The sequence below is a fragment of the Emys orbicularis genome, chromosome 5 (assembly GCF_028017835.1).
Source record: "Emys orbicularis isolate rEmyOrb1 chromosome 5, rEmyOrb1.hap1, whole genome shotgun sequence".
Classification (NCBI taxonomy): Eukaryota; Metazoa; Chordata; order Testudines; family Emydidae; genus Emys; species Emys orbicularis.
Genome location: NC_088687.1, coordinates 65,156,818 through 65,181,434, shown reverse-complemented (window position 1 = coordinate 65,181,434; position 24,617 = coordinate 65,156,818). Strand labels below are relative to the sequence as shown.

The window sequence follows — 24,617 nt, the reverse complement described above, 5'->3', positions numbered from 1 at the left end:
AAACAAGTTTCTAATCAATTTAATTTGTGCCATTTTAATTCAATATATTTCTAGTTTCTTAATCAAAATGTCATGTGGTACCAAGTCAAATGCCTTACAGAAGTCTAACTGTATTAGCTCAACACTATTACCTTTATCAACCAAACTTGCAATTTCATAAAAAAAGATATCAAGTTAGTTTGACAAGATCTATTTTCTATAAACCCATGTTGATTGGCATTGATATTACCCTCTTTTAATTCTTTATTAATCAAGTTCTGTATTAGCTGTTCCATTATTTTGCCTGGACTGATGTTAGGCTGACAAGCCTATAATTACTTGACTTATCTTGTGCCAGTATTTAGCCTTAGATGGAGTTTACCACCAGCTTTGGGCTGCATTCCCAAGCAACCCGACTCCAAGAAGACTCGGTCCCAGCGCGCCGGGGGCCGCTACCAGCCTCACACCGTCCACGGGCTATGCCTCGATCAGAAGACTTAAACTCTCTCTTCAAAGTTCTTTTCAACTTTCACTTATGGTACTTGTTGACTATTGCTCTCATGCCAGTATTTAGCCTTAGATGGAGTTTACCACCAGCTTTGGGCTGCATTCCTAAGCAACCCGACTCCAAGAAGACCCCGGTCCTGGCGCGCCAGGGGCTGCCACCAGCCTCACACTGTCCACGGGCTATGCCTCAATCAGAAGGCTTGAACTCTCTCTTCAAAGTTCTTTTCAACTTTCCCTTACGGTACTTGTTGACTATCAGTCTCGTGCCAGTATTTAGCCTTAGATTGACTTATCTTGTTCACCTTTTTAAATATTGGTGCAATATTAACTTTCCTCCAGCCTCCAGGAACTTCCCTAGTTTTCTAAGACATTATTAAAAAACAAAAACAAACAAAAACCCACTAACAGTCCATATAGCTCCTTAGACAGCTCTTTTAAAGCTCCTGGATATATTTGACCCAGATCCGCCGATTTAGCAGTGTCTAGTTTTAGAAGGTTCTATTTAACATCTTCCTTAGCAACTGCTGGAATAGAAAGCATTTAATCATCATCACATGATATGAATCGCTCATGTGTCTTTTCCCCAAATACAAAGCAAAAATAATTATTGAACACGTCTGTCTTTTCGTTGACAATTCTACCATTTCTCTCTAGTAATGGTCCCATACCATTGTTATGTTCCCTTTTATTCTTGATGTACTCAAAGGCCATATTATTCTTAATTCTTCTGATCATCGTTTTCTCCTTGTGTCCTTTGCCTCTCTTATCAATTTTTTACAATTTTTATCTTCTAATTTATATTTATTACTATCAATTCCCCCTTTTTCCATCTGTTTTTAATTATTAATTATTATTGCTGCTTTCATTTCCCCCCCTAAGCTAGACTGTTTTTTAAAAACCAGTATAACCTTTTTTGATTGCAGGAATATGGATTTTAGGCTATCTACTAAAATGTTCTTAAACAGTAACCAATTATCATATATATTTTTATGTTTAAGTACTTTCTCCCAACAGATATGTCTAATAATTGTTTTCAGTTTTGTGAAACTGGTCCTTCTAAAGTGGTTTGTACAGCACCTAGCACAATGGGGTCTTGGTCTAATGTAAGGGCTCCTATGTGCTATGGTAAAATACACATTAAATAACAATAAATTTATTCTGTTTGCACATAACACGTAATCAAGTCATGATCACTTTTACCTAAGCAACCATTAACTTTTAGTTCTGTGATGAATTCCTTTTTATTTGTCAATTTGAGGTGTGGTAACAGAATCTCCCTCATAATGGTTGCAACAATTTCTGAGTTAGTAAAATTGTCATCCATAATTTCTGGAAATTCCAAGGATGTTTTAGTACTGGCAACGTGAGACTTCCAGCATATGTTCTTAGATTGAAGTTCCTCCTGATAACAGAGTTTTTTTCTCTCTACGCACTATAGCTAGGTGCTTAAGGAGCCAGTCATCCTGTTCTCTAGTGTGATTTGGTGGTCAATAACAGACCAACTAGTACTCCATTTTGTGCTTTATCTCTTAGAAAACTGATCTGTTGAGTCTTGCCCTTAGCAGGCAAACCTGATGCTAATACACAATGTGATGAGTTCCTAGGATCATTATCTAGAATGTATTCTACCTATATGTTTTTAAGGCAGTTTGACTAAGTTTCTTGTGTTTTATCAAGGAAGTTGGCATGATACTTAAGTACCATCTTTTCTGTAAATTCTCAACACTTGTCCCTAAACCATCTTTATGGCAGAGCAACAGCATCAAAAGTAATGCTTAGCTACAAAAGACACAAACCAACAAAACCCAAGGTGCCCATGGTCTGCTTGTCTTGAAGTCAGCAACAGGTAAAAGGTATTTAATATTGCCTTCACATACATACACAGTGGTTTAGCTGTCAAAGTCAAAACTGTGCACGTAATGAATCTGCAAAAAAAATCTCTGAAGTTAAAGCACACCGGTGAAGGAAAAAGCACTATAGTAAGATCAAAGGAATGGTCATATATGTTATAAATCAGCATAGATTAACATAATATGCATCAGATGCCAAAGCCCAGAAATATGTTAGCAATGCTCTGAGACGATTAGCAAGAAATATGCCTATTTCTCCATAAGACTGACTGAATTGGGGGTCTTATCACCACCTTCAGGGAGCCATTCATCATCTGCCAAAGTCATTATTCTTTTAGCAAATGTTCAGTTCAGTCATCAGCACACATGTGTGGGATGGCTTCTATAAATGGGCATGATGAAAATGTGACTTTTCAAATCCAGGAGGATTTGCCAGAGTTAACAATGTAATCTCTCTCTGCAATCACACCACCAGTGGTAGCAAAGAAAAGATGACTCATCTTTCAAACAGTTCTCCTTTTCCCTGTTTTTCTCACTATATGATGTTACTCTGCGGGGGGGGGGGGGGAATCAAACTCCCACAATGGTTCCCATTAAAAAGTCAGAATTTGCTAAAAAAAAAAAAAAAAGTTACCACAGCATCAGAGATTATCAACATTTTCTCCATGCTTAGAACCAGTGATATCTATGGAAACTGTGTGGTAAAGGTGGCTCCTGAAGTGTAGATTGATATGCATTAGAGCTTTCTGCACTAGCAAAAGCTACAACAGCAACTGAATCTTCTTTTGTTTTCTCACACACAGGTGTCCATGTGATTTTGTTAGATCTACCAGATGCCTTTCGATAGCAGTGATCATGAGGCCCTGTTAACATATCTGTAAACCCTAGCATCTCCCTTTATATGTTTCAGTCTTAACTCTCACAGATTCTAGAAGGTAATTTGGGGCAATTGGTTTTCTTTACTAAGGACTCTCTCACGTGTAATTCTGCAGGGTTCGGTCTTGTCTCCTTTCATTCAGTATGTATACGGATGATATATAGGAGATCAGACAAGATGATCTAATGGGCCCTTCTGGCCTTAAACTCTATGACAGTTAGGAGGGTTACTGAAGAGGCTGTGAGGATTGCAATAGACTGATGCCACCCAGCTCTATTTCTCCTTCTCATCCAACTCAGCCAGTACTGCTGAACACCTCATCCAGGGTTTGGGTAGAGAGGAAGTTTAGCTATCTGAAGTGTAGGCCAGGGAAGATGATGCTGATAGAATTATCGCCGCATTTCCAGATGTTCCTATCTATCCTCTCAGCCATGGGTGTGTGCCCACTTTTTGTTTCTAGAGTTCACAATCTGAGGCTGTTGTTGAAACCCCTGTTGTTCTGAGTGCAGAATTGAAGAGAAAGGCTTTTCTCCATCTTTCTCTGGCTCAGAAATTGAGACAATTTCTTGGGACCTGCCATATATGATCCCTTTGTCATACTGTCACAGCTGCACTCAACAGAAAAACTCAAGCTAGGCTCCCACTGTTTTAAAAGAGGGAGTTTCTACCAGGGAGGGGCTGGTAGACTTTGGAATTTACTTTTATTCCCCACTCTCAGTCCTAAATAGCATCAATCGTAACCTTTAGAACATGCTGCAAAGGCCACCACTTTACACAGATTGGGAACTGGAGGAGCTAAGGGAGGCAGAGAGATATGTCGATGAGGCTTTCCGGGACAGTGTAGGTTTGTCCCACCTCCGGTCAGACAGCCCCTGCACTGTTAAGGAGGATGAAAGGCTCGGGGAAGGAGAGCAGTCAACGGGAGCAGAGGGAAACCTTCCCATAGTTGGGACCCTCCTTCCAAATGATGTTGGGGTATCCTGTCGCACTGAGGTTACCTCTCTGGGGAAGGGAACTCAGTCATTAGGAAAAGGCAGGTGTTAGTAATGGGAGATTCAATCATTAGAAACATAGATAGCTGGGTTTGTGATGACCGGGAGAACCGTATGACTTGCCTGCCTGATGCGAAGGTTGCGGATCTCTCGAGGCATCTAGATAGACTTATGTGTAGTGCTGGGGAGGAGCCGGTGGTCATGGTACATGTAGGTACCAATGACATAGGGAAGGGTAGAAGAGACATCCTGGAGGCCAAATTTAGGCTGCTAGGAAAGAGACTGAAATCCAGGACCTCTATGGTGGCATTCTCAGAAATGCTTCCAGTTCCACGCACAGGGCCAGGTAGGCAGGCAGAGCTTCAGAGTCTCAATGCGTGGATGAGAACTGGGGAAACTTTTGGGATGGGGGAGCCTATACAGGAAGGATGGGCTCCACCTAAACCAAAGTGGAACCAGACTGCTGACACTTAACATTAAAAAGGTCGCAGAGCAGTTTTTAAACTAGGAGATGGGGGAAAGCCGATTTCTGCAGAGGAGCACGTGGATTGGACAGAGACTTCTCTTAGAGGAGAGTCTATTGATAGAGATTCTCTAGGTTTCCATCAGGAGGAGAGGATGGAAGAGGATAAAGTAGGGGCCAGATCAGACGAGAAACATTTACATAAAAAAGAATCTGACACATCAGAAAAGGGAAGACAAACAAACAGTGACAAGTTTTTAAAGTGCTTGTACACAAATGCTAGAAGTCTAAATAATAAGATGGGTGAACTAGAGTGCCTCGTGTTAAAGGAGGATATTGATATAATAGGCATCACAGAAACCTGGTGGACTGAGGACAATCAATGGGACACAATCATTCTGGGGTACAAAATATATTGGAAGGACAGAACAGGTCGTGCGCGCGGGGGGATGGACGGGACGGGACGAGACGACGGGGACGGGCACTGTATGTGAAAGAAAATGTAGAATCAAATGAAGTAAAAATCTTAAAGGAATCCACATGTTCCATAGAAATGCTATGGATAGTAATTCCATGCTCTAATAAGAATATAACAGTAGGGATCTATTATCGACCACCTGACCAGGACAGTGATAGTGACGATGAAATGCTAAAGGAGATTAAAGAGGCTATCAAAATAAAGAACTCGATAATAGTGGGGGATTTCAATTATCCCCATATTGACTGGGTACATGTCACCTCAGAACGAAATGCAGAGACAAAATTTCTCGATACTTTAAATGACTGCTTCTTGGAGCAGCTGGTACAGGAACCCACAATGAGAGAGGCAATTCTCGATTTAGTCCTGAGTGGAGCGCAGGATCTGGTCCAAGAGGTAACTATAACAGGACCACTTGGAAATAGTGACCATAATATAATAACATTTAACATTCCTAATCTATTAGAGTTCTTTGAAGAGGTAAACAAACATGTGGACAAGGGGGATCCAGTGGACATAGTGTACTTAGGTTTCCAGAAAGCCTTTGACAAGGTCCCTCACCAAAGGCGCTTACGTAAATTCAGTTGTCATGGGATAAGAGGGAAGATCCTTTCATGGATTGAGAACTGGTTAAAAGACAGGGAACAAAGGGTAGGAATAAATGGTAAATTTTCAGAATGGAGGGAGTAACTAGTGTTGTTCCCCAAGGGTCAGTCCTAGGACCAATCCTATTCAACTTCTTCATAAATGATCTGGAGAAAGGAATAAACAGTGAGGTGGCAAAGTTTGCAGATGATACTAAACTGCTCAAGATAGTTAAGACCAAAGCAGACTGTGAAGAACTTCAAAAAGATCTCACAAAACTAAGTGATTGGGCAACAAAATGGCAAATGAAATTTAATGTGGATAAATGTAAAGTAATGCACATTGGAAAAAATAAACCCAACTATACATACAATATGATGGGGGCTAATTTAGCTACAACTAATCAGGAAAGATATCTTGGAGTCATTGTGGATAGTTCTCTGAAGACGTCCATGGAGTGTGCAGCGGCAGTCAAAAAAGCAAACAGGATGTTAGGAATCATTAAAAAAAGGGATAGAGAATAAGACGGAGAATATTACATTGCCCCTACATGAATCCATGGTACGCCCACATCTTGAATACTGCGTACAGATGTGGTCTCATCTCAAAAGAGAAATACTGGCATTAGAAAAAGTTCAGAGAAGGGCATCTAAAATGATTAGGGGTTTGGAACAGATCCCATATGAGGAGAGATTAAAGAGGCTAGGACTTTTCAGCTTGGAAAAGAGGAGACTAAGGGGGGATATGATAGAGGTATATAAAATCATGAGAGGTGTGGAGAAAGTGAATAAGGAAAAGTTATTTACTTGTTCCCATAATATAAGAACTAGGGGCCACCAAATGAAATTAATGGGCAGCAGGTTTAAAACAAATAAAAGGAAGTTCTTCTTCACACAGCGCACAGTCAACCTGTGGAACTCCTTGCCTGAGGAGGTTGTGAAGGCTAGGACTGTAACAGGGTTTAAAAGAGAACTAGATAAATTCATGGAGGTTAAGTCCATTAATGGCTATTAGCCAGGATGGGTAAGGAATGGTGTCCCTAGCCTCTGTTTGTCAGAGGGTGGAGATGGATAGCAGGAGAGAGATCACTTGATCATTACCTGTTAGGTTCACTCCCTCTGGGGCACCTGGCATTGGCCACTGTCAGTAGACAGGATACTGGGCTGGATGGACCTTTGGTCTGACCCAGTATGGCCGTTCTTATGACTGAGAGGCATGATAAGGACTGGCATTTCTGGGTGAGCCTGGGTATTGTTTGCGTTTGATTTTAATCTCTGGTTGGTTATTTTCTAGTTTTGGGAGGAGGGAAAGTTACAGTTTTTATCTGTACCTTTAATAATGTTATGGGTACCCAGAGCCCAGGATAGATTCTGTTTTATTGATTATAAATTGAATGAATAAATAAATAAGAATAACACCTGTTGCCAGACTAAGCCCCATGCAGGCGGTATATCTGCCCTACTAAGAAGAATGGTTTAGGTGCACTCTGGATGTTTACTTTTGGGTGTAATTTCAGCACATTTTTCCTACTAATGTGCCTTTTTGCATTCAAGATAATGATTGGGGCCCAAGACCTTTATTAAAGATGCTGATGACCCCAATGAAGCACTAGAGGGAGTCAAAGGGTAATTTGTTGCCAGACTGATTCTAGTAATGTAGTGGTCACCAACCGGTGGATCGCGATTGACTGGTCGATCCTAGGGGATCTCCCAGTCAATCGCGATCTCAGGCGGCACAGTGTGCCTGCCACTAAGACAGGCTCCCTACCCCAGCCCCACTCCGCTCCCAGAAGCAGCCAGCACAGCCCAACGGCCTCGGGGGCAGGGGTCTCCCTCTGCGTACTGCTCCTGGTTGCAAGTACCACCCCCACCCTCATCCCGGAGCCCCTTCCCGGAGCCAGCACTCCAAACCCCCTCCTGCATCCCAGCCCTGAGCTTCCTCCCGAAGACAGCACCCCATAGCCCCTCCTGCACCCCACGCCCCAGCCCTGACCCCCCTCCCAGAGCCAGCACCCTGTACCCCCTCCTGCACCCCAACACTCTGTCCCAGCCCGGAGCCTTCTCCTGTACCCAAACTCCCTCCCAGAGCCCGCACCCTGCACCCCCTCCTTCACCCCAACCCCTTGCCCCAGCCTGGTGAAAGTGAGTGAGCGTGGGGGAGAGCAAGCTACGGATGGGGGGGGGATGGAGTGAGCGGGGCGGGACTTTGGGAAATGGGCAGAGCCTCGGGGAAAGAGCGGGGTTCACACTGACAGCTGCCTGCACAATAGCGTGTTCACACTTGCAATGCTATTTGGAGCGCTGCACTCTGGGCAGCTATCCCACAGAGCACCTCTTTCTTTTTTGCCGCTAAGACTTGTGGGAAGGCGGAAGGGGTCGCGGGGCATCCTGGGTCCTTGTCCCAATGCCCCGTGATGCATTGCTTTGCATCCCAGCAATCCCTGTGCTTCGGTCTGCATTTGGTGCCATCTTTCAATGGTTTGTGTACTGTGCGCCCTGCCCTGCCTCTTTCAGGCTGCAGGAATGGATCCCGAGCTGTTGACCAGAATGCTGCTCACACTGACCAACACATCACGAGTGGCAGTGGAGTTATTCCTTAAACCACAAAGGCAAGAGGAGTGCGACATTGATCTCGCCACACATACTAGCTACGACACGAGAATGCTTGTGGCATTCACGGAGGTGCTGACCACAGTGGAACGCCGCTTTTGGGCTCAGGAAACAAGCACTGAGTGGTGGGATCACATCGTGATGCATGTCTGGGATCATGAGCACTGGCTGCAGAACTTTAGCATGAGGAAAGCCACATTCATGAGACTCTGTGATGAGCTCGCCCCAGCCCTGCGGTGCAAGGACATGATTATGAGAGCTGCCCTGTCACTGGAGAAGCGCGTGGCGATTGCACTGTGGAAGCTGGCTACTCCAGACTGCTACTGTCGGTCACTAACCAGTTTGGAGTGGGAAAGTCGACCGAGATCCGACTGCTGTGACTGGCTCGGCTCCTCCAGGGTAGAAAAGAGCTCCTGACTGCATACATCTCTGGCCTCCGAGTCATCCTTTGCCTCTGGTTCCCCCTCACACTTGTGGGTGCAGCTTGTGGGCGCAGCACCGGAGCAGCGGTTTGCCTCCCGCGCCTTGTGGTAGGTGTTCCGCAGCTCCTTCACTTTGACCCTGCACTGCAATGTGTCCCGGTCATGGCCCTTTTCTATCATGTATCTAGAAAGCTGTCCATAGGTATCATAATTCCGATGGCTGGAGCGCAGCTGTGACTGCACTGCCTCCTCTCCCCAAATGCCGATGAGGTCCAGCAGCTCGGCATTGCTTCAAACGGGGGATCGCCTGGTGTGTGGAGCAGGCATGGTCACCTGGAAAAATGCACTGAGACCACTGCACGCATCACCGAGCAAACAGGAAGGGGACTTTCAAATTTGCAAATAAATGTATGGGGTGGGGCTGACGGTTGGTTACATGAAGGCAGGGCAGAAGAGTTCAAATTGACGGCAAGAGAGGTGAGAACAGGCATTATGGGACACCTCTTGGAGGCCAATTGTAGCACTGTAATCACCACAGTGTCTATACTAGCACTGCAGTGCTGTAGCCCCGGCGCAGACAGCTGTACGCCTCTCATTGGGGTGGGTTTTTTAGAGCGCTGCATCTGCGCACTAAGTGGCTTGGCAGTGTGTACACCTCGGGAGTTACAGCGCTCGAAGCTGCTTTACTGCGCACAAACTTGCCAGTGTAGACTAATTCTTCTACTACTTAACTAGACATTATCATTTGACACCTTTAATGATGATTCCTCTCTGCCTTTCTTGACTTGTAAATTGGTTTCAGTTTCTTTACGGAAATTGTCAAAAAATAAGGAGTTTTGTTTGGACAAGAGGTGCATTTGCAAATGCACTTAATTCTCTCTCTCTCTCTCTCTCTCTCTCCACCACTCAGCTTCTTTTGCCTCCGTAGTCTTCAATCTTGGCACTATCCTTGAGCTCTATAGCTTTCCTCCTCCACCCACTGTCTCAACTCCACCTTTGGTGAAATCTTCAGGTATGCCTATAGTCCTTCTTGCCTTAACCATTACAAGTCTATGCTCTCCAGGATTGCAGTATGTTCAGAAATCTGCTGCCCTCTCTCTTACGAGGAAAGAAGCATCACCGTCCTCAAGCACCTCCCCTGCTCCTCTTCATTCATTGTAGGATCAAGTTCCACATAGCTTTTCTTATTCTGAAAGCTCTCTGTGGGTTTGACTCCAGCTTACCTCATCAATCCATTGTCGGCTTACCCCTCCCAACACATTTAGGGCCAATCTCCACTTTTGCCTCTCATGCAATCCTATTCCCATTGTTGGTCTCAAAGCCTCCTTTTGAAGTTCCTGCTACCCATAGGTGCCGACTCCGTGGGTGCTCCGGGGCTGGAGCACCCATGTGGAAAAATTAGTGGGTGCTCTGCACCCACTGGCAGCCAAGCTCCCCTCACCCCCCTCCCACCTCCTCCTCCCCTGAGTGCACCGTGTCCCCGCTCCTCCACCTACCTCCCAGTGCTTCCCGCCCGGCCGCCACCAAACAGCTGTTTGTTTGGCAGTGTTAGCATGCTCCAGGAGGGACGGGGAGGAGCGGGGATGTGGCACGCTCAGGGGAGCGGGCGGGGAAGAGGCAGGGCCGGGGCCTGGATTTGGGGAAGGAGTTGGAATAGGGGCAGGGAGGGGGCAGAGCTGGGGCGGGGACTTTGGGGAAGGAGTTGGAATGCGGGTGGGGCAGGGGCGGGGCAGAGGGCAGAGGGGGGTCGAGCACCCACGGGAAAGAGGGGAAGTCAGCGCCTATGCTGCTACCTGAAACAGCATTCCTATATTTTTTTTTTTTGGTCTCAAATTCTCCATCTCTTTTAAAACATCATTTCTCCCTTGCCTTCTTTATGCTTCTTAATGTTTTCCTCTCTTGGTCATTGGCCTTTATGCCTTATTCTGTTCACCATTAAGTATCTCCACACCATGGTTTCTGTAATCTGTACTAGAGATAGGCCCAAACTGTATAATTTGGATCTACTTTTGAGCTCCTTTTCAGCCCTTCGTAGTACGAAGAACCAGCTGTGAAATGTGGATTTAGATTCCGGAGCTCTCCAAAATGTCAGGCAGTTCAGATATGGAGTTTTCAGTCAGGCATACTTTTAATTTCCAAACTTGGGTGCCAAAATTTAGGCACCTAAGCCCATAGTTGGACACCTAAATAAATAGGCTTATTGCAGAAGTGCTGAGCATGCAACTCTGCTCAGCACCTCTACTAATCAGACTACTTATGTAGATGCCTAAATATGGATTCAGGTGCTTAACTTTAGGCACCCAACTTTGAACGTTTTGACTTCATTCCCTCGGCCCTGAAATAAGCTAAATACAGTGTGTCAAGCTCAAAGGGAATTAAAGCTGAAATGTTGAGGATATGGAGCACTTTGGCCCTCTCCAGGAACTACCAGTCTCAGAACACCTGTTCTTAAAGGGGCTGCACCTTGGAACAGAGAATCAGCTGGACCCAAACCCCACTATGATTTAAGGAGACAACCCCATTACAGAGCCAAATTCTGTCCCACTACATAAATGCTTCCAAAATTTCTCAGAAAAAGCAGTGTTTCATTTGTACCTACATTCTGGCCAGCAGAAGCCATAAGCACAGCTCTCCCTATCCAGCAAATATTATTCCCACCAGGAGAAAAAGGTGTTCGCATATAAGGGACCCTGATAGCTTGGGCGAACACACAAAACTGTGCAGACCAAACCGTCTCCATCTTGGAGTGCCCTACCCAGGCTCCTGTAATGAATGACCCACAGAGCAGGCCCCTGCAGTTTCTGGGGAGAGAAATCAGGACTGGAGTACAAGCCTTCATCCCACTTCTGCCCCTCCGTTGTATGTGTGTATGTTGGGAGGGAATATTCCTGTTGATTGTCTATGCACAATGCCTTACCTACATCCAGTCCTTAAAATCTATAGTGATACTCCATCTTTTAGGAAAGCTTTGCAGAACACTACTATTATATAGCACAGATGAAAGACATGATCACAGAGAAACACCTAATGTTCTCACACAGTGTGGTTAAAGCAATTAAAAGGACCTCACACAGTGGGTAGGAGATATGCAACCAGAGGAATACATTATTTGGATAGAGGATCACATAGATCTGTTTTAGCTAGCAACACCGTAGTCATTTTAAAATCTTAACCTTAATTAAGCTGCACAAAAGTAATCAATTTTGACAAAAGTAATCAATAGATTCCATGCTGCTCTGCTGGAATGTTGTATCTACACTATTCTATTGTAGGGAATTAATGAAATTGGTGCCCATCAAATTGCTAAACACAAAGGGCATGGGCATAATTCCCAGCTGTTCATGCTCAGTGCACCAGAGAGTGGGGAGGCAAAGGTGTTGCTATGCCACCTTACCCCTCCCCCCAATCCAGGGATGACTGGGGGTCCAGAGTGGCTCCTTGCACCAGTTAAAGCAGCCACAGGGTTGGTTTAACTTATGCCAGTCAGAATGATTTCCTAGGGACTCTGCTGCCAGCTGGGAATTCATGAAGTATACAATAGTCCAACCCCAGCATGTTCCCGGTACTGGTGGACTAGTAGGAATTGGTGTATGTCAGCTTTTCACTAACGCAGGATCCCCCCCATGCTGGGTGAATCCTCCCATGCCTTCTTAGGACAGCTTTTTAAGGTAATTTGTTGGACTTGAAGTGTCGTTAGCAGGACCCCAGCCGTATTTTTGTTCAATTAAAATTGTTGAGTCATTGAAAACCATGAGCCAAATTCATGCCTGGTATAGCTCTATATTTCCTCCTGCAGAATAGGCAACAAGTTAAATATCATCTAGGACAGGTGGGGGTTGGCCTGTGGAGTCCACAGCTATCTAAACAAAAATGGTGTTACTGCCGTATAAAGCCAGCATCAATATAGAAAACTTTGGCATGGGACAGTATGCATAACCATATAATGGCAACTAACAGTCTCCATCAGCTCTAACAGCACAAGAAAAAGGGGGGACAGTTTAACAGGCAGAGATCTCCCCTATTTATAAATGCCAGGACTTCTGGGTCCCTGGGATTAGAAATTCTTTATGTATAATGCAGTACAGCTGTGGCCATTTCAAGCAAAGCAGTGAGACTGGTGTTACTTAGGTATGCTCTTAATAAATGCTTACTGAAAGCCCTGACTGAATTAAACCCAGTTATAATTTCACAGGTGCTACTAGAAGTGCAAGATTATCAGAAAGTTGCTTGGTCACTTGATTTACTTGAAGCACAGCAGCAGGCATCTTATTGGGATGTTAAAAACATGTGCTTCACGTTTTTTTCACTAGGAACATCTGAACACAAGTAATTTGTGGTGGACTGTTCAGAATGTTGCCCATTAATGACCATGGTGCACAAAGAATAATGTGTTTTGGCTATTTCTAATCCCATTTTTAAGATTAAAACTATTAAACTATGAAAAATATATCTTAAATAACGATGACTGAGAATCACATATCATAGCTCTTACCTGTAAAGTGCTGATGTGCACAGGGGTCCCTGTACCATTTACCGTGTTCTTTTTGGCTACATTGCCTCCTTTCCCTTCTGCTTGATCTGCCTTGGCAATTTTTGCTTTTTCAGCTTCAATTTTCTTTGGATTGTTCAGCATTACCTGAACCACTGCATACTCAACCAGTGAAGCAAACCCAAAAAGAAGACAAACAATCAGCCAGACATCTAAGGCCTTCACATAAGACACTTTGGGAAGTTCAGCAGCAAGAGTCATACATTCAGATGCCAAGCTGAGCACCGAGAAGATACCTAGAAACAGTAAAGCAATATATTAAAGTAATGAAAACTGTGCAGTATTCTTAGCCTCTTCCCTGCTGGAGCTCTCTTCCCAGTCCCAGAAACATCTATACTGCTAGATTCTGATGGATGACATTTCTTATGAGTGAATGGAACTTCATGATGTAGCAGGTACGCTTTGCGAGAAATGACCATCTGCTGAATATACATGATACACATGCCTTCAGTTAATTAATGGCTTAATAATCTAGACAGGATTTATATCTAGACAGGATTTTATGAATATTAATAAACCCTGAATGCCTTGAGAAATAGATAAACAGACACAGAGATGCTAAATTACTTATGGTTATACACACACACACACACACACACACACACACACAGAGTCATTTGAGTATGTGTATCTAACTCTGGGAAGATGGAAGGGAATGAAATACACTGTTAAAACCCTGTCTTTTCCACCATATCCTTTAGCTCTAACATGATGGCCCAGAATTAAGCCAGAGGTGTCCCAGGAATCTAGACAGCATGGAAAATACTTTAAATGGTCTGTATCAGTGTAACATGTCTAAACTACAAGTTAAAACTAGGTTTCTGGCTAAAAATCAAAAAGAAAACCTGTCCACAATTAGCTGCGCAAAGGAAGGAAATAAAATGGCTAGGGACTGCATGGTGTTTTATAATCTCAGCTTCAAATGACTGGTGCTCAGAGGGGGCCTTTGTATGGTCCCAATGAGCACTACTTTCCTAGAAGGTTCTCAAAACTCAGCAACCCCCAGGGATACATCTCACTAATGACAAATGTGGAGATCACTTCAATGAAGCAATTCAGTCATACGCAGTTATGTGTCGAAAAGGCTATCTAAATGGTTATCAAATTAGGCACACTTACACCCTCTTCCCCAAGTCAGAACTGCCATTTTTGGTGCTATGATCTCTATTGGTAAAATTCTTCCCTCAGTTGCACCTGTGCAATCTCAGTAAAGTAAGTGATTTTGGATGTATGTAAATAACTGCAAAATTTGGCAGAGGCATCAAGGCAGCCCATATTATCATCTAAGTCGATGACATATATTGTCCAATATACACACTAAAATATTAATTTATAGGGATTTTTTTTCTGATCCTTATCCACTTATGCTTGAAAAATTTTAATGGTCCTTATAATATTTGTACTGCTCCATCAAAATAATTTTAAGCCGAGCAGGGCACAAAATATCAGACTTTATCACACCATTCCCTTGTTGTTTATTTTGCTTAGATTTTGGTGAGATTGTAGTGGCCAGTATATTCAGAACTGCTACAATTAGAAATTTGTCTGCCATCACCTTAGAATCCCAGATTTTATTTAGTATGAGGCATTAATCTAACACTGGCAGCTTGTCAGATATTAGCTACTAAAACAAAGATGGGGGGGGAATGATAATAATCAAAGTGATATGATTTCAAAGTCAAAATCTTTCAATATACTGTCTAGAAAGAGATAATATCCCTAGATCATTCTAAAGCTCAAAATTCCAGCTTCCCATTGGTGTAATGCATTTATTTTCTGCCATAGTGAGATATCAGACTGATATCACTGGGCCAAGAGTGAAAGTAGCAAATCCCTGTGCTTGGACCAGATGATTTTCCCTGTTTCATATCGGAAGCATTTGAGCACATACAAGAAATCCACCTTTTTTCCTTGCCTTTCACATCATTATGAACCACTTATCTGAGATGATCTCATTAGAGAATTCCACTTCCCATTTTTAACAGTGGGGAGTGGAAATGCAAATGCAATGTTAGAGTTAAATAAAGCTCTATGTCCTATTTACTGCTCACTCTATAGAAAATGCTTAATACACCTATCCACTTTCATTCAACAGCCCTGAAAATCAACACCTATTCTGAACCTCAATCACCTCACCAGTAGCCAAACAGACTACCAATATGGGCTAGTAAACATCTCTTTGTAACTGGATATTCTTTGTAATATGTAATTATTTTTACTGGCTTTAAATATGTTTATTGGCCTAATAAGCTATTTTTGTTAGTATTATGTGATAAGTGTTGAAAACACTCAGCTCTTTACAGTCACTGCCCAGAAGTACGTAAGATCTTGGCGCTTACGATTTTGGACTTAAAGTTGGAAAACTAACTTGTAAATCCTACTGACTGAAAAGATTACAGCAGAGCTTTCATCACTTTGTTCAACAGGGCAGCTGAGGCCACAGTGACCTTCTGCTAGTTTCCATTTGTCTGGAAACCTGGGGTAAAAAGTTCAGTCTCAGAGCGAAAGAAAGGAAATAACGTTTCATCAGATTTCAAGGAAAGAATATAATCAGGTGGAGGAAAAAGAAATATTCTATTAAGTAAACATTCACTGCAAAATCAACACTGACATGGCTTAGAGAACATGACAGCAGTTTGGTAAGTGCTGCTGTATTAGGTGCTTTCCTAAACTGGCCTAAAGCAAAATGCTGGAATACGGTTGGGGAGAAAAAAAAAAGAAACTCAAAGTTGAACTATAAACAACAACATTTTATTCCCCTGGAGCACTCAGAGGAAGGGCTAGGAGCCCCTCCACAATTTTGCTGGGGTAGAGAAGTGCTTGGCCTGGGCTGGGAATGTATCCGTTCCTCTTCCCTCTCCTAGGGCCCCAGGTTGGTGGCAAAAGGGGTTTAGCCAGGAATACGGAGCAGGGCTGCTCAGTGCCAAGAGCAGTACCAACCTTTGCATTTCACAGGTTTAAGGTTACATTTCAATTCCTAAGCCTCATGTCCTGATTTCCCTTTATGGGGACTCCCCTACTCTGTGCACACACCCCTCCTACCATAATGTTCCTTTCCCAGTCACATGGAACTCCTAACCTGACTTCTCTCATGGCTCCTTCTAGCAATGTGGGATTCTTTTATACCTGGATCCTCTTGAAACCCCCTTCCATATGTAACCTGCTACTTGGATTCCCTCTTTAACTTCCTTCTCTCCCAGCTAATCCCTATTGCATCTTTACTGCCTGACTGGTGAGGAGTTTGGGGGGGGGGGGGAACCTTAGCAGTTTCCTCCACGCAACAGAAAGATTTTTTTCTTTTCAAAACAGCCCTTGTTCAACCACGCAGCTAGTCTAAACCTGGCTCCTCTTAATTTCATGGGAGAGGTGCCCAGTAGGACAAGTAATAACATTTCCCCTTCCTTCCCTGATTTCTGTGTGTTGCTCTGTAGCAGAGCGCTGACTCACTGGCACGGCACATTCTGCTGGTCATCCGGGGATTAGCTCTCTCAGCCCTGGAGCGCCCTCTATGGGCCAGTGTCTCACCCTCTGTTACCTACCCCTCTGCAGTCCCTTTATCTCCATCACATATAGGCCCCACATCCCTCCCAGACTACACTGCCCCTTACCTTGGGGTGCTGCCCCTCACCCAGGGAACCCCACTCCCCTGAGCCCACCTCACCTCAGCAACCCACTGCCAGTCTTCATCTAGCCCCTTTACTCAGGGGAAAACTGCAGTCTACAATGGCCACTCATCACTGGCTAGGGGGTTGGACCTGCTGCCATTCCCTACAGCCCCAGTACCTCCTTAGGCCTTCTTGTCAGGCCTCAGCCTGGGAGATCACCAGGCCTGATCTCCCCAGCTCAGCCTGCCCCCTTCCCAGCACTGCTCTGTTGAAAGTACCCTGTGCTCCCAGGCAGCCTAGTCCTTGCCACCCCAAGGCTGGAGTGAGATTGCCTGCCTCCTAGCTCACAGCCCTCTTTATACCAGCCCTACCGGGCCCGGATTGGCTGCTACCTGTCTTCCCCTGATTGGCTCCTCGGGGCAGCCCTTTCCCAGAGCTGGTTTTAACCCCTTTCTCTTTGGAGCGGGGTGCTTGCCCTGCTACATGCTCATATAGCAACTGATAGATAGTTCCTTTGCTCAGTACACAGTTTCTGGGGTCTCTGCACGGTACAACAAATGTAGGCAGCAACCAAGAAGCTGGGTTTGAGGAAACACAGTTACATAAGAATTGCCATACTGGATCAGACCTGTTGTCCACATATCCCACTTCTGTTTTAGAAAGATGTGTAAAACGGCCCTTGGTGGACAGTAATGGAATAACCAGTTCATAGAAGTTTCTTCTTAACCCCTGTCAGCTAGTGGTTGGCTTATGGCCCTAAGAGTGATGATTTATAGCTCTTATTTTTTAAATTTCTATCTGAGGTAATGGTGGGCGTTTTCATTACGGTGCTAATCCAGCGGAGTACTTAAGCATGTATTTTGCTGGACTGGGATGTAGTCAATAATCCCTTTTTGAATCCTTCTAGCTTCTCAGCCTCAATGTTATTTTCTGGCAATGAGTTCCACAGGTTAATTATATGTTCTATAAAACAGTATTTCCTGTCATCTGTTTTAAACATACTGCCTTTAAAAACCATTGGTCTCCTCTTTGTTCTTGTATTATGAGAAAAGGTACAGAAGCACCTGATTTGCCTTCCTTGTGACACTGATTATTTTTATAGACTTCTATCATGTCCCCTCTTATTCATCTCTCTAAATTAACAGAGCTAATCTTGTCACATTCTCTCTTCAAATGGAAGTCTTTACATGTCTCTAATTATTTTGTGGCCTTTCTTTGTATTTCTGTTAAATTTTATATGAGATAGGGTGACCAGAACTAGCAGAATTCATAGTGAGGCATATCACTGATTTGTGTAATGACATTAAAATAGTTTCATCATTATTTTCTCTCTTATTCTCTATACAGCCTAACTTTTCTCTCTTTTTTTTTTTTTTTTTTGACAACTGCTGCAGAGGAAATGTCATACACAGCAACCCCCAGGGTAGTTAGAGTTAATTTAGAATCCAGGCATATGAGAAGTTCAAATTGTTCTTTTCAATGTGTATTACCTGGCATTTGTCAATAAAATTTCATCTGCCACTGTACTGCCAATTTATGAAGCTTTATTAGATTTCTCTGCAATTCTTCAGCCTTCTTTACTTTTAACTAGCATAAATAACCATATGTCATCTGCAAATTTTGTCCAGTCCCGCTCGTTTGATGGATACCAGCAGGTTGTGCTGAGATCCACCTACTGAATCCCAAGTGCTGCTAACCCCCCTGTGTCTGAGTAGTGATTAGTCACTGTTCCAAGCTCTGGCTCTCAAGTGCTCTCCCCAGCTGCAGACCCCATGTGTGACACCCCTCTTGGGCAGTGGGACCCTGAACCCTGGCTGCCTAGGCCCAGGAACCAGTGCCATAGCCCTCCTGAGCCCCCAGTTGTTTAGACCCATTCTCCCCCAAGAATAATCTGGCTGGCGGAGCTCTGATTTCCCTAGTTACACCCAATGGGCACCACATACTAGTAAAGTAAGGCACACAGTTTAGCAAAGGAATTTCTTAAACAGACTTTACTCTTAGAAAGTATAAGAGAATTAGAGATCTATTGAAAACAACAAACTCTCGAATGCAATCCAACTTAATCTAATCTCACCCTCTTTTGGGACTCATTGGATTTGATCCAAATCTTTAGAGGAGGCAAAGACAACCGTTTTTTTCCACACCCTCCTGCTGAGTCATGTGCTCTTGGTGATGAAAAGTCTCCCCTTGGCTTGCAGAAAGCCTCTTTTATTAATTGTCTGTCCCCCTTTGGTCAGCTAAAGAAAAAACACAGCTCTTCTAGTCTAGTCACGTGATCAGGCCGGTGAGGATTCCAGCCCCCTCCTCTCCAAACAGGTTTTTGTGAAGACACAGTCCAGTCAAAGGCAGAGGACCTGTAGGCAGAAACCTCATTGTTCAAGCAGGTGAGAGTCATTCAATACTGATGGCCACTTGACTTCTGTGGCACACCTTTCCAGACATAGCACATCTTTCCAGACATAGCACCTCACTGCTTGCCAGGTTCCTACTACCAAATGATCTAATTCAGTGGTTCTCAACCAGGGGTCCGAGGCCCCCTGGGGTGCCATGAGCAGGTTTCAGGGGGTCCGTCAAGCAGGGCCAGTGTTAGACTCACTGGGGCCCCGGGCAGAAAGCTGAAGTCCCACTGCATGGGGCTGAATCCCGGGGCCCTGAGCCCTTCCACCTGGGACTGAAGTTGAAGCCTGAGCAACTTATCTTCCTGGAGGCCCTAGGCAATTGCACTGCTCACTACCCCCCGCCCCCAGCTTTTATATGCAGAAAACTAGTTGTTGTGGCACAGGTGGGCTGTGGAGTTGTTTTATAGCATGTTGGGGGGGGGGGGAGGGCTCAGAAAGAAAAAGTTTGAGAACTCCTGATCTAATTCATAATGACCGCTACAAGTACAAACAGAGTTCATAAAACCAACTGGAATTTGTAATTGGACACAGACATATTCCCCACACTAACTCGTCAATTCTCCTGATTAATTAATGAACATAATAAACAGCTTTTGGCCACTGACTTTCAATGGGTCTTGTGCTCCTAAGTTACTCAAAAGCTATTGAAAATCCCACCCATGGAATTTAGGCACAATTACATTTATTTCTTGAACCAATTCCTTAGGACTGAATTGACAGTAACCACTCTCTCCTCTTATGGCTCTCTATAGCTTGAATTGACAGTAGCCACCCTCTTTTCTTGTGGCTCTCTATAGCTAGCTATTCCAGAAGCAATCTTTTAAGGTGTGGAGCAATTGTTTCTCCAAAGGTTGTACAAATGTGACATGATCAGTCGAGACACAGGGAGTTGACAAAACCCATTACTGCTGCTTTGTTGGATTTAGAGTAGCAGCCGTGTTAGTCTGTATCCGCAAAAAGAACAAGAGTACTTGTGGCACCTTAGAGACTAACAAATTTATTAGAGCATAAACTTTCGTGGGCTACAGCCCACTTCTTCGGATGCATATAGAGTGAAACATATATTGAGGAGATATATATACACACATACAGAGAGCATGAACAGGTGGGAGTTGTCTTACCTATGCAAACTAGACACAATCAACTCAGGATTGAATAAGGACTGGGAATGGCTGAGCCAATACAAACATTGAATCTATCTCCCCTTGGAAGTATTCTCACACTTCTTATCAAACTGTCTGTACTGAGCTATCTTGATTATCACTTCAAAAGTTTTTTTCTCTTACTTAATTGGCCTCTCAGAGTTGGTAAGACAACTCCCACCTGTTCATGCTCTCTGTATGTGTGTATATATATCTCCTCAATACATGTTTCACTCTATATGCATCCGAAGAAGTGGGCTGTAGCCCACGAAAGCTTATGCTCTAATAAATTTGTTAGTCTCTAAGGTGCCACAAGTACTCCTGTTCTTTTTGTTGGATTTAGTTGTCTCTGATCTCTCTCAACACTGCATACACAATACAATTTTCCTCGTACAAAGGAAAAACATTAGTATAATTTTACAAGCATATTTGTATTTTTTGACCTGGGATTTGTTTCAATATGGATTATAATGTAAGGTCCACTTCACGCAAAAATTTTCATCTCATTAGACTATAAAAAGTCAAAACTTCAGGATGCTGCTATAAAGTTAGGTTTGTCCTGATGCCTTACTGCAAAACACAATGCCTGTAATTTGTGGGGACTTAAGTCCCAATCCTCCCTCAGTAACACTCACTCCAACCTCCTGAGCAAGGAGTAGGCAAATTATGTACAATCCATTGCTTCCTTTTGGGGTCACACCAAATGCCACATAATTATGCTGCTGTATTACATTTAAAAAAAACCAGACACATATATTCATTTACTGAGACCAAGAAATACTCTGAAGTTTGTATATATATAATCCTCAAATACTGTACAATCTGCAACATGCTTCTTATAAATTTAATGTTTAATTAGTTCAACCTTTCTACTAAATTACTTTTAAAAGTTGTATTATTAATGCATAAAAAGCTGAAATATAAAAATTCAGGTTTTAATTATATTGGAAATGACTATATGAAAGAGACTTGTTTGCAACAGATTTTTTTATTTCACAAAAATATATATTTTCCGTATACTACTTTATAAAAATTCCTCCATCTAAACATTATTTCTCTCTGTTGCATTTTATATTCATGATCCTTGTAAAGTTGTAAACACTGTAAAGTTAGAACATGATATACTCCATGTGCTATCAAACTAAAATAAACAATGTTTCATAGACAAATTTATGTTTTTAAAGAAGCAAGTAAAAAAAAAGGAGAAAACATATGCATGTGATGGATATGCTAAAATACTCCTTTGAAACAGACAATTTTTAAATATATTTATTATATTTAATGTAGATTTTATTTTCATTTAACATCTATTAGAGTATCACGTGCAGTCCAATTAGTCAAGTTTGTTTTTTCTTAATCAATTCTATGCCCCTACTGCTTGGTAGCAAATGAAGGATCTGATCTTGCTCCCATTCAAATCAATGGGACTTTTGTCACTGACTTTACCAGAAGCAGCAGCACTCCTGTAGACTAGTATTACCTCTTCTAAGCCTGAATTCAGCCCATAGGAAACCTTAATGTAAATTCTTACGTGTTTTGCTGAACAGGATGGAGCACATGGTTAAAGTACTTTGATAAATCAAGGCCCTGATGAGACAGAAGCCAGTCTGGTAACATTGGTCGTTAATCCTCTTCAGAACATTACTGCTATTTAATCTTCAAACAACTGCTGCAAGAGGTAGGTATTCTACACCTTAATAATCATCTTGATTAGCCATTATATATATATATATATATAATGTATAGCGTGCACCACAGATATGGTGGTGATAGGCACCTTATAGAAACTTAAATATTATATATATATATATATATTCAAGTTTCTATAAGGTGCCTATCACCACCATATCTGTGGTGCACGCTATACATGTATAAGATAAAAGCAAGAACTTTTCCAGGTATGGAAAGTAGATACATCACAACCTCCTTGCCTCAAAACCACATTAGAAGGCAGAGATAGGAAAGCCATGCCTAAACACTAGATATGGCATTAAGCAAAAGCCTGGATGAAGAGATGTGTTTTATAGAGGCTAGAAATGGGAAGGTTTCAATGAAAATGAAGACCATGCAATGGGATGCAGTTGCTTTCAATACCCCATCTTTTGCTATCAAAGCAACTGAAAAGGGTAAAGTGGTGCTAAGTGCATTCTGACAGTAAGTGTAAATGTCTGTTACCCAGTGGCACTCTTGCAGCACTTGCATCAGGATTGATCCAAAATGACAGCCACGACAGAACAACAATAAGCAGTGTAGGAGCATAAACACCCATCATGTAAAATCCAACTTGTCTTCTTAAAGTGAAGATTACTTCTACACAAGTGTAATAACCTTTAAAGAAATAAACACATTAATGTTCTAAATGTTTTACAGGCCAACCTTTTCAGATTTGAATGCCTTAGCATTACTCAGAATCCTGCCCTGTTGAAATCAGTGGAAATTCTGCCCATGATTTCAATAAGGCTCTCTATGAATTAGGCTTAAAATAAATTCTTTTCCCCAAAACCAAATAGTTCATCTGAAAACATGTTTGAAGCACATATGAGAGCTTACAAAACCTGAATGAAAAGAGAGCTGTAGCTCATGACTGGCCTGTTGCACTTGACCTTTCAGAACACAGAGAAAATCACAGTGCCTGCTGCTAAATCAATCTCTAGATTTACAAGTCTTTCTACACAGAAAAGTAAAGTAATATCTTGTCATTGCTAGTGGGTGTTCCTGCAGGCATATGAAAGGTCATATTCAGGAAGCCAAATAGGGACAAGCAAAACCAAAGGGAGAAAAGGGGGCCTGAGGGGATTCTTCTGTATTCCAAGGAAGGGTAATGCATGGACAGAGACTAGGGTTTTCAAGCATCCAAAAAGAGTTAGGCTTCCCAACTCACACTGGCAAAATTCTGTTCTCGAAGATGCACGGTCTCCAAAAGCAGAATTTTGCCAAATGGGAGCAGAGCACTTATCTCCCTTAGGCTCATGTGAAAATCCCAGCTGGTATCAATTTTGTGAAAAAGAAGGAAACGCTTATTAAAATAAGGTGTACAGCTATGAAGTCTTGTTCAGATTAGAAAAAAGTTAGAAAAGTAGAGACCTAAAGCAGGGCTTAATGAAAATCGCCATGATAATGAAAGTTGATACAGATAATTTTTTGTTTTGGTACAAAATTTTAAAAGATCTCTAAATTTAAAATTGGGAAAAACTAGGCAAAGAGGCTCAGGCTTATTTAAATATGGAACTTCATCACACAAACATACTGCTGGACTACCTGGAAAGGTGACTGGAGCAAAGAGTAAAAATGAACTCCACAGCCCCCTATATTTGCTGGTTGAAAACAAAGGGATCAAGGAATATGGTGGTAAAAACAGTAGCCAAATTCTGCTCATATTTAAATTCATGTAACTCCACTGACATTGTCTTATGTTCACCTGATTTGATAGTATAAAAACAACTCCATAAACTTCATTCTCACCATCTCAGGGCAAGACTTTTCCCAGGTGCTAATGTTTTCACCCCTCAGCTCATAGAGAGCCGAGAAGCAATATTATACAATACAAATTAGTCTAAAGTTGGTGAAAAGCAAGTATATCTTAAATATAGAGCTTAAATAGCAAAAAGGGAAATACATTCTTTTATGTTGTTACATTAATAAATTGTTCACCACACAGACAAAAAACAGAGTTTACAGTTAGAAGCTGTTTGAATATATAATAATCACAAAGCCAAGTACAAACAAAAAGAGAAGGAAAAGAGTTTTCCTTATTATTTTGTAGGTAGAAGACATCCATATGCTCTTAATTCTTCTTCTCCCCTTTTATTGATCTTTAGTCTGAGGAATTCTTCCTATGCAGTTTGTGAATGGTTTCCAGATATTTTCAAATTTTTATTTATTTTCCACACTATTTATGACTTTTATGTGTTCAGCTGTTTGTGTTAGGTCAAATTCATTCTGGCTCTGGCTAATGGCCTTGTATCATCTTTCAATAAGCAGAGTATAATATTCTTTGCCATCACCATTTATCATAAGGGTATCCACTTAGCACTTTCATGAGAAATTTCTGTCTGGCACACAAAGAAAAAGAAATGCAGGGACTTTTATTTTAGTGCAGGCAATGATTATCAAAAAAATGTAATCCCCAGATTTGCTTTTGCTTGGACAAGTACAGAACA

The 24,617-nt window shown here is 42.5% G+C and overlaps 1 protein-coding gene across 1 annotated transcript in view; it reads right to left on the bottom strand.

Moving 5' to 3' along the window:
• Positions 1–24,617, bottom strand: part of GLRB (glycine receptor beta) — a 73,397-nt gene that overhangs the window by 5,778 nt on the left and 43,002 nt on the right. Inside the window, exons 7-8 of the mRNA XM_065405198.1 lie at positions 22,633–22,785; positions 13,255–13,547 (exon numbers count right to left, since the gene is read on the bottom strand). Coding sequence (XP_065261270.1) covers positions 13,255–13,547; positions 22,633–22,785 — 446 coding nt within the window. The remainder of the gene's footprint in view (positions 1–13,254; positions 13,548–22,632; positions 22,786–24,617) is intronic.